Source organism: Euprymna scolopes, chromosome 7 (assembly GCF_053919585.1).
Source record: "Euprymna scolopes isolate OS-2025 chromosome 7, ASM5391958v1, whole genome shotgun sequence".
NCBI lineage: Eukaryota > Metazoa > Mollusca > Cephalopoda > Sepiida > Sepiolidae > Euprymna > Euprymna scolopes.
Genome location: NC_136488.1, coordinates 25,614,598 through 25,632,765, shown reverse-complemented (window position 1 = coordinate 25,632,765; position 18,168 = coordinate 25,614,598). Strand labels below are relative to the sequence as shown.

The following is an 18,168-nucleotide window of genomic DNA, read 5'->3' as shown; positions in this document are numbered from 1 at the left end:
AGAACCTATATGGAATTTTGAACAGAACCCTTTAATTAAGCCATGGTTGATGGAACAAGAACAACCTACTTTCACTGATTAGATATGAGGTTTAATTTGAAATTCTGTATAGGTTCTGAATTCTGAGTTTGACAAAGATTTCCAAGTTTGAAAAAAAATGCACCTGGAAAAAGTATTGCCCAAAACGTTTTGAAAATAGAAACAAAGGTGAGTATAGTAGTCCAAATAATCCAAATTACTGATCCTTATCTAAAAAAAAAAGAAAAAACCACTGAAACATAATACCAGATATGGTGTCATGCTAAATTCGTTACTTTGAGCTGCTAGTCTATTTGGGGTGCTGAACCGCATATGGTCCTATTTTTAGAAATCCTGTAACTTTTTACATATGCTTTGGGATCAAATTATTCTTGATTCTAGTTTGGAAATAAAAATGTCATCAAATAGCGATTATTGTAAAAAAAATAAAAAATAAAAATAAATAAATAAAATAAAAAAAATAAAATAAAAATCATTCATCTAATTTAAGGCTTTAAAAAAAAACAAAAAAAAACACGGTTCTTTGATTTTTTACAATCATTGTTTTGGTTATTATTTTTGATAGCCCTCCGTATAAGCTCAACTGACATTCAACCCAGAGTGTCTTTAGTTCACACTATTACAATAGTGAAAAATGTTTTCTCAGTACATTTATAATTCAGCTGAGATTTTTTTTCTATAAATTCAATTTAAATCTTTATTTCTTGTTTTGAATTCCCTCTATATCAAAAACAAAAGTAAAGAAAAATCTGTATGGTGTACGTACTCATGATGAAATGAAAATATATTTCCAAAATCACATAAATTGATCAAGTAGTTCTAATTTTATAAAAAATCATTTTTAAACTATTAATGGGAATTTGTAGGTATTATAACATACATCTAATGAGTATGAATTATTGCTTGGTTACCTTCCTTGTTTTTTAGATTTGTTTTCCAAAATGACAGGCAAAACAGGCACTCTTTGAATATTCATAAAATTTTATTTTTTTTGTAAGAATAAAACTACTTGATCAATTTAGATGATTTTTGGAATATGATATTTTACCACACACGGATTTTTCTTTCTTTCCTTTTTTTTTTTAATATAAGGGGAATTCTGGACAAAAATCAAATCTTTAATTTTTGCATTTTTTTATAAAATATTCAAATCCATTTTCATTTTTGTTTGTAAAAACTATTGTTTAATTAACAAAAGAGGAGAAAAAAAAGGTATTGTATTTTCTGTTTGAAAAACAATTTTTTGAAGCAATATTTTAACCCTAAAAATGAAATCTCACAAAACTAATATTTTTTGGTTTCTTTATGAATTTCCTGACCAATGCTAATTAAAAAATAGTGTTTGTCCTGTTCAAATATATTTATCCTTTTTTTAAAAGTTTTCTGTAAAATGTTATCTTACTTTATAGTAATAAATTTGTTATTATTGTAGATTCACAATTTGGTTTAACCTTAGACTAGATGAAAATCATTTGATATCAAATTGCAAAATATTATAACATTTCTGCCAATTACCCTGAGAAAAGTTTGGAAAACATTCACCATTGTTTCCAACCTTGTGACAAATTGATAAATAATGACTACTCTCCCCTCCCCCCCAATACCATCCATAATATAATTTATAAAATTCACAAATTTTCTGCAATCTAACTATATTTAATTACAAATAAACTGTTTTAGTAGCACTTATTTAAGTTTATATTTTACATTTTACGTCAGAGATTGACATCTACCAGCTCCTAAGCCACATCTGGCCTTTGAGAGGTTTTCCTCCCACCAACCAATTTAGGATTCTGATTTATTCAATTGGTATTGCTTTTCAATAAGAAAATAAAAATTGTTTACATAAAATCAGATTAAAATCCTTATTTTTTTTTAATAAAAAATTTAACCTTTTTGGACAGAATGATTTGGGTCCAAGAAAATTTATTTGCATTATATGTAAACCTATGGCCGTTCACAGACACACTACATAGCTAGTTGCCCCCCCCCCCCCATTCCAAAAGGTTTTTGACCAGTTTTATACCTACAACTCCATTGTCACTATCGGTTTAGTATTGTGAGGCTGTGTTTGTGTATAAGAGGAATGAAGAAAAATAATACCATACTGAATTTTCAAGAGTCTACAACAATTTTAAATGCCTGTACAAAAAAGTATGGAAATTTATTGAATTTTTTATTTTTTTCTAAAATTCATTTCACTTAATCATGTTCTGATAATAAATTGCTAAATTGAAATAATTTTTCAAAATACTGAAATACTAGTTTTCTCCTCCTTGATTTTATGAACACTTTATTATTATTGAACACTTGGGTATTTTGTATAATTTTCTTGTTCATTCGTATCATTGTATTTGTACAACTATTATAATCTGTTACTCCCTATGTTGAATCATGGACTCATCCAAATTCAAAGAAAGATCAAGTAATTTCATCTGATGACACTAATTCATATGTAGGGCTAGGAGTAAGAGCCACCTTTTTTTATGGGGTAGCCTGTTAATATTCATGGAGCGGGAACTCATTATTTAATTTTATGAAGTATTTCAATTAATTTGTTCAAATGGAAAAGAAAATTAAAATTGGGTTCACTCATTTCTTTTACTGATTTCTTCAGCATTCAATGATTATTTTCTTCTCTCTTTTCAGTTTTAAATTATTGACTCAACCAGAAGCATAGAAAGATTAAGTAATTTCAGCTGATGACACTAATTCACACAATAGGGATTTAAGAGTGATTTTTAAGAGTAGGTATTCATCGATTTGTAAGCATGACTTAAATAGTTCCAACTACGAACAGAGGAAGCTAATCAAGTTCTGACCTTTATCGAAATATACAAACAAAAAAGGTGCTGTTACTTGCAATCAATCAGAAAAATCAAGTTTTGAATTTTATGTAATTTTGAATAATTTTTCATTTGGAATGTTTTTTTTTTATATCTTTTCATTTACCTTTACTAAAAGTGTTAAATTAGCATTTGTTTAGGGTTACGTCAGAAAAAAAAACCGTTTGGTTTGTATTGTGTAGAATTACAGAATACAATACAAGATAAAATCAACAATTTATTTCATTAAATAACTTCTTCACAAAATGAATAAAAGATAAAAGTAATACATTTAGTTTTTTCGATGAAGTTTGTTAATGTTTGTCAGTCTCAGAAGTCTCTGATAAAACTTTGAATTGATGATATAAGTACTAATTTTTTTTTGATATTCCTAAAAAGAACCAATTTAAGATTAAAAAAGAAAAAAAAAGAAGCTATTCTTCCAAATTTTTAATATGAAGATAATTTTGGTGTCACGTCAAATGAATTATTATATTAATGCTATTTCTTCTATGAAAAACGTTGTTGTAATTGGTGGTGGCAACTTAAAATTTTTTTTTTTTTAAAAACAATTATAATCGAATGATTAAATGTTTTTTGTAGTTTTCTTTGGAAACGTAATATTTAAAGAGTTAAATATTTGTTTTTGTTTCAAAATAATTTTTTTTAATTGTCATGTTATAAAGTGAAATACTGTGTAATTTACAGAAACACAGCTAGTTTGAAAAAATGTTTTTTTAAAGATATTTTCACAAAAAAAAAAAAAAAAAAAAAAATTGTTTGGGAAAAAAATTATATTTGTTTTGTTTTTATTTTATACATACATATATATACATACATATATATATATATATATATATATATATATATATATATATATATATATATATATAAAATATGTATATCATTTCATGGTTGGTGTCTTTTCCGTTTAATTCCTGCCATGTGATATTTTCGTTATTATTTTTGTGTTTTTGTCTATTATCTGAATTTAGCGTTAGTAGTAGAGTTAAGGGAGAGAATATCATAAATTAAACATTTTTTACTGCTCTAGATCAACAAGGGGAAACTCATAACTGATCCCTCCTCGACTCTAAATTCTAAAAAAAAAAAAAAAAAATTACTGCCAATTTTTTCAGTGTTTATATGTAATCTCATAAAAAATTCTTTTTTTGAAATAGGATCATCTCATTTTTATATTGGGGGAATTAGCATTCAATGAAAATAGATGATAGTGGTGAGCATTAAACGGAAAAGAGTCCATGTTGTTTGAAGTTTATATTAAGTGTAAATATTGCTTTGTGTGTTTGGGATATTTTTATGAATCTTTTTGCTTTACCCCTCTCCCCGCTTCTACTAAATGAAGTTTTCCCATGGATTAAAATCCTTCCTTTTAAAGTATTTTCTTGGTAAGGAGGAGTTTTTTTAAATCTACAAATTTCAGGACTAACCAAAACCATTTTTGATTCTATTCTATAATAGAAAATAAATTAATGTTTATTTTAAGCAAATTTGTTTACCGTTTTTTTTTTGGGGGGGGGGGATATAAGGTGCAGCATAAGTAATGCTCATTGTTTAACCTTTATCTTGTCAGCTGTAGAATTTACTTTTCGATTTAATTTTTTTTTTAATATAAATTTATCATAGCTTGTAGACTACATAAATAATCTTTGCAGTTTATGTGAAAGCAATATACATGAACTATTGAATTTAGTTTACTGCAAATATGTGACAAAAATCGAATTTGGAATAAAATTACGAATTCCACACAACTTCCAAAATTTATGTTCCATTTAAGTAACAATGATAGAAAAAAGGTTAAGTGAAACAAACAGAAAGATTTTTAATTATTCAATTTTTCAAATATGAATGTATTGTCACAGAATGTTATGCTTCACCTTGTATATTTTGTATTTTTGTTGTTCTAACAATTTCACCCTTTACCACCAAATTGTACTTTCAAGTCGCTTTTCAAAAAACACCTCTATAGGAAATATTTCTTAGTCTTATAGCTTGTCAGCCCAATTAGTCTTCAAAGTACAAGCCTATGCATGGTTCAACAAGTGAATGAGGGATTTGTTTATGGTTGTGCGTCAGTTGCATGCTAACTTCCATTACGTGCAGCTGTGCCAGATTTTGGTGATTTTTTTCCCTGTATCCCCTTCCCTTGAGTCAAGAACCACATAAATTTGAGATGAAAAAATTTAGTTATTACATAAAAAAAATTCTGACAGTAAAGGGTTAAACTGGACTAGAACATGTTAATGGCAAGCAGAGGTTGGATGGTCAGATGCTATTTTAGTCTAACATACAGGGTTCGTATAGATTTTCAATGTTATTTTTCCTTTATTTATTTATTTTTTTTTACATAGGCGTCACCACTTATCAAGGCCGATCGGCCACTCAAGGATAAGGGTTAAAGAGTGTACAGTAGTCAAAAGGACAATATAGTAATCGATAGTAATGGAAGTTTGGTAAATTTGTTAACTTAAGTGTAACAACTCATCAGAAACTTGTTCACATTGGACTTGAAGACGACCATATTATAGACAGCTGGAAAGCAGGAAAACGGAAGACAATTCCACAGGCGTACAGTTCTAAGAAAGAAGCTTTGATCATGGAATCTACGTTTAGGTTTAGGCACAGATAAAAAGTGCGGGGAATTATTGATAGTGTTTTCAGGTAGACAAGTGTTTCTTGTGAAAGTTTGGCGAGGGGGGACCATAGATTGAAGCCCAGTCAAACACTTTCCGTAAAAATAACAATAAAGCAGAGACAAACTCGCAACATCTCTTCTGTGAGATAGAGGTTGCAGCGAAGAGAAAATGACATCTCCCACGAGGCCACGGTCTATTTTGAACCCTATCAAGGCAGGATAAGTCCTTTCTAGCAGCTCCTGCCCATATGTGGCAACAGTATTCCATCCTTGGACGTACCTGGCTCTTATATAGATAGAGAATTGCATCAGCAGTGAGATATCTACTGGATCGATAGAAGGATCCGACCATTTTTCCAGCGGCCTTGGCAACAGATTTGATGTACGTATTCCATTTAAGATCAGGAGTAAAGGTCAAGCCCAGAAGCCTGTCAAAACTTGAGGCCTCCCCAAGACGAGAGCCATTCATTTTAATTGATACCAGATGGGGATCAGAACGTTCATGATGTAAAGATAGAAGCTTGGTTTTAGATGCATTAAAAGTAACCAGCCACTCCTTTCCCCATTGTACAACGTGATCAAGATCAGAGGAGATAGAATCGGAGAGAACTTGGTCGTTTACTGTCTTAGATGTGCTACCATAGATGGTAGTGTCATCAGCAAAAATATCTACAAATGATGTAAGGATGTGATTTGGAAGATCATTAATGTAGATCAGGAAGAGAGTTGGGCCCAGGATGGACCCCAGCATTAATACTGTGAGCTTCTGATTTTTGCCCATCAACTACTACTCTTATGAACCTATCAGAGAGAAATGATTTAATAATTGAGAAGACATTTCCAGCTATACCATAGCTGGAGATCTTGTGAAGTAAACCTTTATGCCATACCCTATCAAAGACCTTTGATATGTCAAGAGCAATTGCCCTAGAAAGGTTGCCTCTGTCGAGAGATTTGCTAATCCTATGAGATATAACTGTAAGCACATCTGCTGTAGATCTAGCAGAATGGAAACCATATTATGTGTCATTAAGATAGTTATTTTTGCTGAGATGGTTGATTACTTCTCTATTTAACACAGATTCCAGCAACTTACTCATGACGCACAGGAGACTTATTGGCCTGTACTGAGAGGGGGATGAATGACCACCTTAATTCTTAAATACAGGGCATACTGATGAGATTTTCCAGGGTGATGGAAAGCAATTCTCCTTAAGACAACGTTAAACAGCTTTGTAAGGATGGGTGCTAGTTTTCATAGACTTTTCAAAGTTTTTTTAAGGCTTTCTCCAGATAAAATTCAAGTTTTCAAAACAATTTGGGGGTTGTTTTACAATCCACAGTGATTTAAAAAAAAAAATCTAATATAATATACAACAAATAAATGTTACCATAACCAATAAAAGTTACTTTGCAGGTAGATTACCTGCATTATTTTTTGGTGTTTTTAAATAGTTTTGAATGCTTTGTGGCTTTTAAATTTCCAACCAAGATGGCTGCCATTTTGTCAATTTTTTCTTGGGGGGGGTGGGGGCCTGGTCAGCCTCATTGTCGGTTATCACAATTTTTGGGGGGGGAGGGGGGGATTCACCATTGGAGAGTCCCATCCGCACAAAAAATATTTGGGGGTGGGGGGTCATTTTTATTTATGGCGGCTGCCACTACCCCCCACCCCAAATTAAATTATAAATGAAAGCAAAACTAGAGGAAGATTTGAATCCACTCCATCCAAAAAAAGTGAGAAAAAAAATCGTGATAATTGAAAACTAGTCCAGTTATGTCCCTTTATCATTAAACTACCTTGAGTAGGTTTGTGATAAAAGGACATAACTCTTGTATCCATCATACTACTATGCAATTTCAGAACACTGTATTTTGATTTTATTTTAAATATTTTTAAAATATTTTACTGGTATTCTTATTAATACTTAAAAAATAATTTAATTGTATTTATTTCGATTTTAGTTTTAATATTTTGACACAAATTTTTACTGTACATAAAGAACACAATTTTCAAGGCCGTTTCAAGACATTTTCAAGAATTTTCCATATTTTCAAGGATTTTTCAAGGAAGAAATAAGGCCCTTTTCAAGTCTGTGTGAACCCTGAACATAATAAAAATCGCTACTTTGAGTTCCATCTGCTTGAATCCTTTCACTTTCCATGTCATCACTGTTGGTAATTTAGAAAGTGTTATGTAAGGCTAAAGGAATTGCAAACCTTTAAAATATGCAGCCATGAAGAAGTTTATCAAGGCTAATGAGGTGAGGAAGATTAAATCTGGACAGTATAGGAAGATGCATGCAGAATAGTAGACTTAGTTGGTATGACCACATTGAAAGAGTTCTTGAGTTAGTAAATGTTGAATAATTGAAGATAGTGGGGTCAATTCATAGAGAAGGCCAAGGAAATATGGGGAGAAGTGATCAGTATGTTTTCTCTGGAAAATGCTCAAAACAAAGCATGAAGCCATTTGATGTAAAGAGATAAAAAATAAAAATAAAAAATAGCCAACAATAAGTGTTAAATGGAAGGATGCCTTATAAAAAAAAAAAAGAAAAAGAATAACATGGAGAGTGAGTGATTACTTGCTTTGCCAAACACAAGCGTCATTCATTTGGGGGGGGGGCATTATGAAGAGTAAAAACTGGATGTCGGGCTTACTTTCAGCAACATTGTAACTCTCATATTCCTTATTTTATCTTTTAGTCCTCACATACTATGATCAACATTTCTAAGAGGTCTCACACTTTTAACCAGGCTCCATCCACATCACTGTAATGTTGTATCCTGTACTTGTTTTACAAATATTTCAATGGAATGTTTTCTGATGAACTTGCTGCTCTGGTGCCCCCTTGACGTAAATACAATGAATCAACCCAACAATCAGCTAAATCCCAGCCATTCACTATGAAGATAGGATTTTCAATATGTCATCAATAAAATTATCTGTCCACTCATGAATATTCAGTATTTTGACCTATTTCTTAAAATGTAATACTCATATCATGCCCGGTTTTGTATGCATTACTATTCCTACATGACATTACTCAAGAATCTTTTTAGTTCAATAAGATACAACTGAAAAAGGTCGCAAGTCACATTGACTGAAAAGTTGTGAGATTAACATCCAAGATGAGAACAATAATCGAAATCATAGAAATTATCAATCATCTCCAAAATTCAGAAATGTAAGGCATTAGTTGCCTGGTTAATTGGGACTCTCCATATATGTCTCTCTCTCTCTCACACACACACACACAATTATATTCAATCTCATAAAACATACAAAAGGTCTCGCTTGAGGTGGTTGCTAGTCTAGCTGCACTGAAGAGCTGTGATACAGAGAAACAGTGTCTGTGGATGGCTATAAATGCTCCCTATTCTGGGTTGAGCATATTGGGGAGTGAAATAATAAACTGCCACTAACGTATAATGCAATGCTATTTGTGAAATTACAATGATCAAACCTTGTCCAAACGTTTACACATAGACATCTTAGCAACAGCTAAACTGTATAACAATTAGAAACACTGACTGTCGCCTAGGCGGTTGAGTTTCAATTCTAGCCGCATCGAAGAGCTATAATACAGCTAAACAGTCTGTCTGTGGATGACATATATATATATATATATATATATGCACACACACACAGATTAAATTTTGTTCACGGATTCATTTAACCTGTTCTGAGTAGATATTCTTTTAGTATATATAATATATATTTAAATAGTATAAATAAAGAGAGAACACTCTCTTCTTTTGAAGTTTTGTTTCTCAGATTAAATATGATACTCCCTATTCCTTGGAAAATATTTCTGTGATGAAATCGAGTTTGGTTGACTTAGCACACCGATATAGCAACACTCCTGTTGATCACAGCAACTTTGAAATAAAACACAATTAAAAACTAAAAATTAAAAATGTCTAAAAAAGTACTCGATATCACCTTCTGAAATGAGTGGCAAAGTCTGTTAAGCCATGACAAAGCCTCGATTAAAGCAACATTACATACAAAACCGATAGAAATGGGCAGAGGACAGCATGAAAACGGATTTTTCCAAAGTTTTGTTCATGGATGAAGTGCGTGGCACTCTTGATGGCCCAGATGGCTGAAGCAAGGAATGAGTCCTAGAAGGTGCCAACAAGGTGGTGGTGAGATAATGATTTGGGCTGGGATTATTGGAGGTACTTTAGTTGGCCCATGGAGAGTCCCAGAAGGCGTAAAAATGACGTCAAATGTATACATAGCTTTTCTGAAGGAGCACTTTGAACAATAGCTGAAGAAGCAAAGGTTGACATTCAGAAGAACCATGATTTTTGTGCAGGATAATCCTCCCTTTGCATGCAGAAAACAAAAGCAAAGAGTATTTGCAACAACTGGGGTTCTCTGGGCGACGGAAGATGGAGGGGCCTGCAAATTCACCAGATTTGAACACAATTGAGAACCTTTGGAGTATCATGAAGTGACATCTCTATGCAAGTGGACGCCAATTTAAGAGCAAAGAATTGTGGGATGCTCTCCAAGAGGCATCGCGAGGAATAACTGTTGACGAAATCACAAATTTGACTAATTCTGTGGACCAACGTCTTTTACAAGTCATTCATAAAAAAAGGATCGCATATGCCCTACTAATTATGTCAACGTAGAAATTGCTATGTAGTTATTGTGTTCTAAGGATTTTTCCTAGTTTATGTAATGTTTGAAAATTATTTCAATAAACAAGTTATGGGTATGTGTTTTTTTCTCAACCTTGTTAATAACTTGACATGCTGAAGTCAACAGATATTCCCAACTTTTGCCATAGTTTCGCTAATACTGCTTTAAATACTTTTATTTTCTGACTGGAGTAGCTGAATAATATTCTAAGCACTTTCTCAAAGTTTAATGGATTTTTATTCACTTGTTCCTTAAATATTTAAAAGAATGTAAACTTGTTAATAATTTGATACGCAGTGTGTGTATATATATATATATATATATATATATATATATATATATAAAAAAGGTATTTTTGGAGGCAAAACCACCTTTTATCCATTAAACAATGCTTCAAGCAAACACTAGCATTTCAGCCCGGCATTGCCCGGGTGTTTGGAGGTGTCTGTTGAGCAAAAAAAAAAAAAAAAAAAAGTGGTAGTAGGAAGGCAGGCTCGAACCCGTACCACGAAGGAGGAAAAGAATGTGAAAAAAAACGTCACGTCTTTACTGTTACAATCACCGCCAAACTGGAAGTGACGTAGGTTTAAATTAAGGCTAGACAATCAAAAAGAGGGGACGGCTTTCGAAAATATTGACGAAAAAAGCAACCCCTCCCTGTAGAAAAGTGCCCAGTTGAGGGTGAAGAAATTAATGTTTTTAGCCAATTTTTTGGTATTTGTCATCTGAAGGGTCGAACTTCAAAACGATACTGATCTTGTGAAAATCCGTCGGCTCTGTCGAAAGTTTTAGGCAGACAAACAAACATACATGCATAGATTTATATATTTGTAGCTCAAATTTTCAACCCAAACCGATTAAAAAGCTTGCCCTATCTCTGAATACCCTTTATGTAAAATTTCAAATGTTTAGACCAGAAATAGTCTTTAGTAATTTGGTAGAGACTGCAGAGGTAAAAATTTTTTAAACTTTGACCCCTATACCCCTTAACATTTATTGTTTTGGGCTCAAATCAAGTTATTAAGTTAGATCCATGTTCAAGGAACCTATATCTAAATTTTCAAGTGTTTAGACCCAAAATTGGCAGAGGAGTTTGGTAGAGTTCTCAAAGGTCAAATCGTTGAACTTTGACCTCTTAACAGCCAAATTTCTGTCCGAAAACCGATTACAAAGATCTTCCAAAATCTCATTAACCTGTATATCAAATTTCGAGTCTGTAGACTGAAAGTTTACGGAGTTATTGTGTAGGGAAATGTACACAGACAGACACTTTCACAGAAATACACACACATGCACACACAGATTAAATTTTGTCAAACAATAAGAGAATTGGTTTGAAAAGAAATCATAGAAAAACTCTTGAAGAATATGCTGCTTTTTATTTACATGAGAAAAATGAAATGAACGCCGGCCTTGTAGTAAATGGAGAAAATCTTAAGAAGTTTTTCTACTTCCTTGTTGCTTTAAACGTGGTTTAAACGTAACATCAGCTTTATTCCTGATTCCGTACCTGGAGGAGAAAAAAAAAAAGAAAAGAATTTCAATATCTGCAAAACAATGGTAAATCCATTCCATTTGTAAAATGCACCTATTTAATTTGAAACTACTATTTCAAAGACAAAAGAAAAATCCGAGTTGTCCCCAATGAGCGCACAACTAAACGACATGATATTAATGTGGTCGTGTCCCAGGTGTTGATCCATGAATCTTAATTATTTATAATTTTCATAAACAACCTTTCTTTTTCATAACAACCTATTTTCATAAACAACCTTTCTGAGAAAATTGCATCTGAGATGAATATATTTGGATATCACCCAATTCTATTCTTGATATGTAGTCAAAACGAATGCGCACATATCCAAGGTAATGGCTGAATCCTTAGAAAATAACTGTGTTTATGGTTGACTAGCGCTATGAATATATGGCTACATTTGATGCTACTAAAACAAAGTGCCTCTGCTTTAACAATTATGAGAAACCTTTCTATCGATTGCCATGGCTAATAGCACACTAAGAACCCAACATTTAAACTCCTCGGCCTAATATTCACAGATAACATGAATTGGAACAAATGTAACAGTGCATATGAATGCATGGGAAAATAGCAGCAGCAGCGAAATATAGCTGATTGTGTTTTCCCTCCGACTGCATGCTGGCCCAATCTCATTTTCGACTTTATACGTCCATTCTCTGCGATGCGCACTCTGCTTCTCTCAACCATGCGGCACATTTTTTCGCCTTTTCTATTGTTTTCTTCTTGCGCACACTAACTTGCATGTGCGCATTTTTTAGCTACTAATCTCTTCGCAAGCCAGCCATCCTTTACTGCTGTTGCTATTTTCCCCCCCACACGCTCATATGCACTATGCTACACAAATACATAGAAAATACTACCAAGAGTGCTGAAAAAGTGGGCTCCCTCTACCAGGCTAGAAAACTTCTCACACCTACCACTACCCTATATCTCTACAAGGTCACCATTTGCCAATACATAGAGTATTGTCACATTTGGGCTGGGGCACCAATCACTAGCATTTTACTCCAAGAGAGGATTAAATAAAAGCTCCTCTAATCTGATAGATCCCACACTGTCTACTAAGCTCCAGCCCCACCGCAGAAATGTGTCCCTGTACTTATTTTACTTTTTTTTTTTTTAAATTTCTTTTTGTTCTAGCTGAGGATGGGGCATCCTACTGGATGTCAGACATTCACCCGCTATCTCATACATTCCATTCCAACCTAGAGATTTTTTTAAGATTCTAACTGTCCATTTCTTTCTGGCATGTGGTTCACTGGGTATATTTATCAGGTAGTTTTTAAAATTCTTTTCCATGGGTCTGATTGCTTCTATAATTACTGAAACAATAGAGATCTTCCTAAAACTCCAGTTTCTTTTCATGCCACACATAAGACTTTGACATTTTGGTATTTTTTTCCCATCTCAGTGATGTTCAACTCAGCATCATTAGGGACATTAACTTCTACTAGGGTTGCTTCTTTCTCCTTCTTGCCCCTTTTCACTATGCCAGGTTTAACAGCTCCGTATTCTAGGTACATATCTGCAGAAACCGCATACTTACAGTGGATGATGTACAACTTATTTCCAACTGCTCCTTTTAGTACATGTTCCCAAGACCTGTTGCAACATTTACAATGGAATGTGCTTTGACGAATTTACTGCATTCGTGCCCCTTAATATAAATGCTCCTGTCCAACCCGATAAGAAGCAAATAATACCCTTTCACTGTTGAGGTTTCCAGATGCCAGGTTTTCTACTCTAATAGCTTCTTTCCTTGAACTGCTTACTTTTTTTTTTACATTTTCACCCCAAACAAGGCACATTGCCACTTTGATGGCTACTACAGGGGTACTATGTGGGGAGTTGGGCAGCAAGATGTCGGTTCATGTTACACTTGAACTTCTGCATCTCAATACAGTTGGGGAAGCAGGAACCCGGAAAGGAATTCCAAAGTCTAGCAGTTCTGGGGAAGAAACTACTGGAGTAGAAGGCTCTCTTACATCTAGGGATCTCTGTGAAAGGGTGGGATTTTGCTGCTGGTCGAGGGTATTTACGTCGAGGGGGTACAAGTGCTTGCAGTTCATCGAAGCATTCACTGTTAAAATACTTTTGGAATTACCGTTTTGCTCTATTTCTCTGACATGTACCAACATATAAAAATTTCAAAATGAACACGCATCTCACTGCACAACTTCTCCCTTAGAATGCTCTTACTAATCTGACTCCTTTTCACAGTAGTCCTTTATGTCTCAGTGACCTTATCTTTAAATTGGATTATGTATTTAAATCAAAATTTAAATATTTAATTTTAGGCCGATGAGATATATCATTTATTTTTGTTTTTATATTTTGTCGCCGAGGTAAAATAAAACAAGATTCCCACAAGATAGGCTAATACAGTAGTTGTTTTGAAATGAGCGAAAGTCTACTAATGTAACCCCCCCCCCCTTTAAAACTTGCAGAGACTTTACCGGCTAGAGATTTCATCAAGTCTATTTTTAGTGGGAAGCAGAGAGGAAAAGGGGGGGGGGGGTGCTGGAAGTGGTATCACTTCCCCTTTCTAACTGGATGCTAGGGAAGTCGTTCTTTTCGGTTTGGGTCGCCGACCTGTTAAGAGGTCTCTCTCCTCGTGGGAGGAGGGGGGGGGGGGGTCAACTTCTTCCCCTGATGTGAAAAAGAGAGACGGATACATGACACATGGACGACGTGACCCTCTTCTCCAGTCATGCAAGAGAATGCGATTAATTTACTTTCTCACAAAAGAGACGATGACTTTTCCCCATCATGCGAAGGAGATGCGGATGTACCGATGCGGACGATGTGCTCTCTTATCCCTCACGAAAGAGAGCTGTATAACGCACGAGCAAGAAAAGAGAACACATGAATTTGCTATCCGAACTTTTTCCCTACCGAAGGAAATATCTTGGATTAACTGTGTCGTTGACAAGTTGGGAAACACCAGTAAAGCGGAAAACAAAAGAGACCTATAAGTGCAAAGACTTTGATTACCCACCCCCAAGGACTTTCGCTCATTTCAATATGCGTAGATATACTTCAGATTCCATAACTTTAAATACATTTCTTTTTCTTTCGTTAAACTCTTCCTTTTTTTTTATCTGGAATAAATCTATTTTTGTATCATTTGGAAAAGTGTCTGTTATCTTGTTATTTCGTCGCATTTTTATTGGGTTCGCCCTCGTGTCTATCCACTTGTTTTATTTTTTTTTGCTGTGCAATAAAGAGAAAAATACTTGGGTTTTTGCTTTCCCGTAAATTCCCTTATACCCCGTCCCTTTTGGCAACATGTTACAAAGGTAAACAATATTTGCTTTTATCATTAAGTTTCCGTTCATAGCCCTACATTATAAATTGTCTTACCACACCTTTTATCGCATATGTAATACCTTGTTTAAGGTGAGTTAAAAAAAATTTTTTAAAATGCAAAATGTGACAACGTAATAGATGTATGGAAACTAAAGCCGTTTTCAGGACTACCAGTAACCATTGTAAGAAAGTAATAAAGAACGCAAGAGAGTTGTATGCTCAGTCCGTCAAGTCCAAAGCAGCTGAGCAGCGGCTTGGTTCCCACCAGTTTTGGCAAATAGCAAACAGAATCCTGAACAGAAGCGTGTGCTCTATCCCAAGTATCATCAATGGACCTGAGGTAATCTCATCAGCATCAGACAACTCACATCTTTTAAGGCTTGAAAGTCAACATCAAAGGATGCCTGGATATGCTTGGTTGGAGTTTGGTGATCCCCTGGTACAATCAAGTGGTTGCTGGTAGACCCTGGGTATGGCAGCAGGACTCGGCGCCAACTCACAAGTTCAAAGGAACCCAGACTTAGCTTCAGAAGGAGTTCTACAACTTTGTACCCTTCTCTAACTGGCTCCCCCTCTCCCCAGACCTGAACCCACGGGACTACTTCATTTAGTCATATGTCGAGAATATCACCAACATGACTTCCCACAAACACAAAGCACCATCCGCCAAGCTCCTGTCTACGCTTGTGGAAAAGGCATGCTCCTAGATCCGGACCTGTATTGAGGCGGTGATAGAGGCTAAAGGTGGCTACATTGAATAGATGTCAGCATTACTACATAATCAAGTTACCTGAATTTATTTTTTCAATAAAAGTTTTTAAATAAAGCTGTAGTGTTGTTTTTTTTTTTAGGGTGACAATTTTATCGTTCTACCCTGTATATGTACATACACAAAAAAAACTTTTTTTTTTGTTTTTACACGTCATATTTGCTGTGCTTGTCCTCACCTGTTATTGATCACTTTCATTTTGACATATAGGCAACAATCCTTAAATGAATACATTTGCTAAGCAATATATTATTACATTAATGCTAGTAAATGCTTGCACAGAAAATGGCTAATATGTATTTGTAGTAGGTTAAAAGAAAACAAGTTCTAAATCAATAAGTGTTCTTTAAGATGAACCATTATAAAAGACAGAATTTTCAAATAAGAATTTTCTTTTGTCATAGCAACTTAAAGAACATTTCAGTTCACAAGAAATGGCAACAAAATTGACTTACTCTTTTAATGGTTTCTTATCATCCATTAATTTCTGACCATCAAAACAGAGCCAATAACTTCTCCAAACATATCGCCTGAAATAAAAAAAACTTTTTAAGTTAAAACATACACACACGCACTATCATTATTTTATGTATCCACATAAAATGTTATAAAGATATATTTTATGCATTAATTTTCAGTATTTACTTCAAGAGTGCTCAATATGTGAATAGAGCTAGGTAATGAGTTATTTTAGCCTTATGACTCCCTATGGAGATAAAAACCAGAAGATAGTGTCACTTAATTGCCATATTATTTTCATAACTTACTAATATATATATATATATAACTACACACGTAAATGTAAATGAATGAATTCATCCTTACACAATTTTTTATATTTATCACTGTAGAACCCCCGACAGCCCTGTATATGAACACTATTAAATCTCATACAACCTTGATAAGATGACAGAAATACCAGTAAAATTATTAATGAGAGAAAATGTATTAATATCAAAAAATACTAATTTAATATATAAAATAAAGTCAGTCTATCTTTTCTTTGTCATTGATAGCTTTCTTCCTATACTGTCAATATTTGATTTTGGTCCAACAGTTTTTCTTGCGGATGATTGCAGTATGTTGTTAAGAAGAATGAAATATAATTTGATATTATTTTTTCCAGTAAATACTTTGTCTAGATAGAAATCATTGCTATCATGAAAAAGGGTCATAATTCTGAATTATGTCCATAGAGTTATTTCCCTTTGATTGGAACAAAAAAAATATTTGAGAAAGAGCAAAACAAATTACAAGTAAATAAACTCCTGGACAACGCTGGGTATGTATAGCTAATAATTAATAAACCTAATATTTACCAAATTAAAATATTAATTTTGGTCGACTTTCTGATGGATACACACTTCTTATTTATTGGCTTTATTTGGACTTCGCACATGACCATGTAGCCATTTTGAACTTCATTCTCCATAGCTGCAAGTTGGATTGGGATGAATAGAAGAACACAAACAAATGGTATTGCTGGACGTATACTCAACATAATCAAATCCTTCTTAGATAAGACAAAAATCCAGGTTGTCCTCGATGGTCGTACATCAAAACAACATGATATAAATGCAGGTGTGCCACAGGGATCAATCCTTGGACCTTTATTATTCCTGATATTCATAAATTATCTCTCTGATAAAATTTTCTCGGAGATGGGGATATTTGCTGATGACACTATGCTCTATAACAGACATGAGGGTAAAACGAATGAACACATATCTAAGGAAATTGCTCTAGAGGAAGACATCCAGTTTGTAGTGGAATGAGGCCGTAACTGATGGGTAACGTTCATTGCTGCCAAGACTAAGCTTATTTTCTTTAATAATTACAAGAAAACTTTTCAACCACTGATTACCATGGCTAATGATACATTGCCTGAAAGTACTTCCCTCAAGCTCTAGGGTTAACATTCACAGATGACATGAATTGGAACAAATACATTGAAGCAATTGCCAAGGCTGCTGCGAGGAAGATGGGCTCTCTCTAACATGTTAAAAGGCTACTCACATCTGAGAGCATTCTGTATCTCTACAAGGTCATGGTTCGCCCATGCATGGAGTAGTGTTGCTACATCTGGGCTGGTGCAACGGCCACTAGTCTCTTGCTCCTAGACAGGATTAAAAAGAGTCGCCAATCTGAAAAGTCTTGAACTATCAACTAAACTCCAACCTCTGTCACATCGCTGAAACATGGCATTCTTGTGCTTGTTTTACAAGTATTTCAATGGCAATTGCTCTGATGAACTCAAAGCATTAGTACCCCTTCAAAAACAATACCCTTAACAAACCCGACAAGCAGCAAAATTCCACCCCTATACTGTAAAAATTTGTAGATGCCGTAAAGCCTTCTACTCGAATAGCTTAT

General features: G+C 34.0%; 1 protein-coding gene across 3 annotated transcripts in view; it reads right to left on the bottom strand.

Moving 5' to 3' along the window:
• Positions 1-11,539: 11,539 nt before the first annotated feature.
• LOC145279660 (U11/U12 small nuclear ribonucleoprotein 25 kDa protein-like) overlaps positions 11,540-18,168 on the bottom strand; it is a 15,649-nt gene continuing 9,020 nt past the window's right edge. For all 3 annotated transcript variants that reach the window (XM_080130898.1, XM_080130902.1, XM_080130899.1), the window contains exons 5-6: positions 16,251-16,325; positions 11,540-11,690 (exon numbers count right to left, since the gene is read on the bottom strand). In XM_080130898.1, the coding sequence (XP_079987024.1) occupies positions 11,615-11,690; positions 16,251-16,325 (151 nt within the window). In that variant the 3' untranslated portion in view covers positions 11,540-11,614. The remainder of the gene's footprint in view (positions 11,691-16,250; positions 16,326-18,168) is intronic.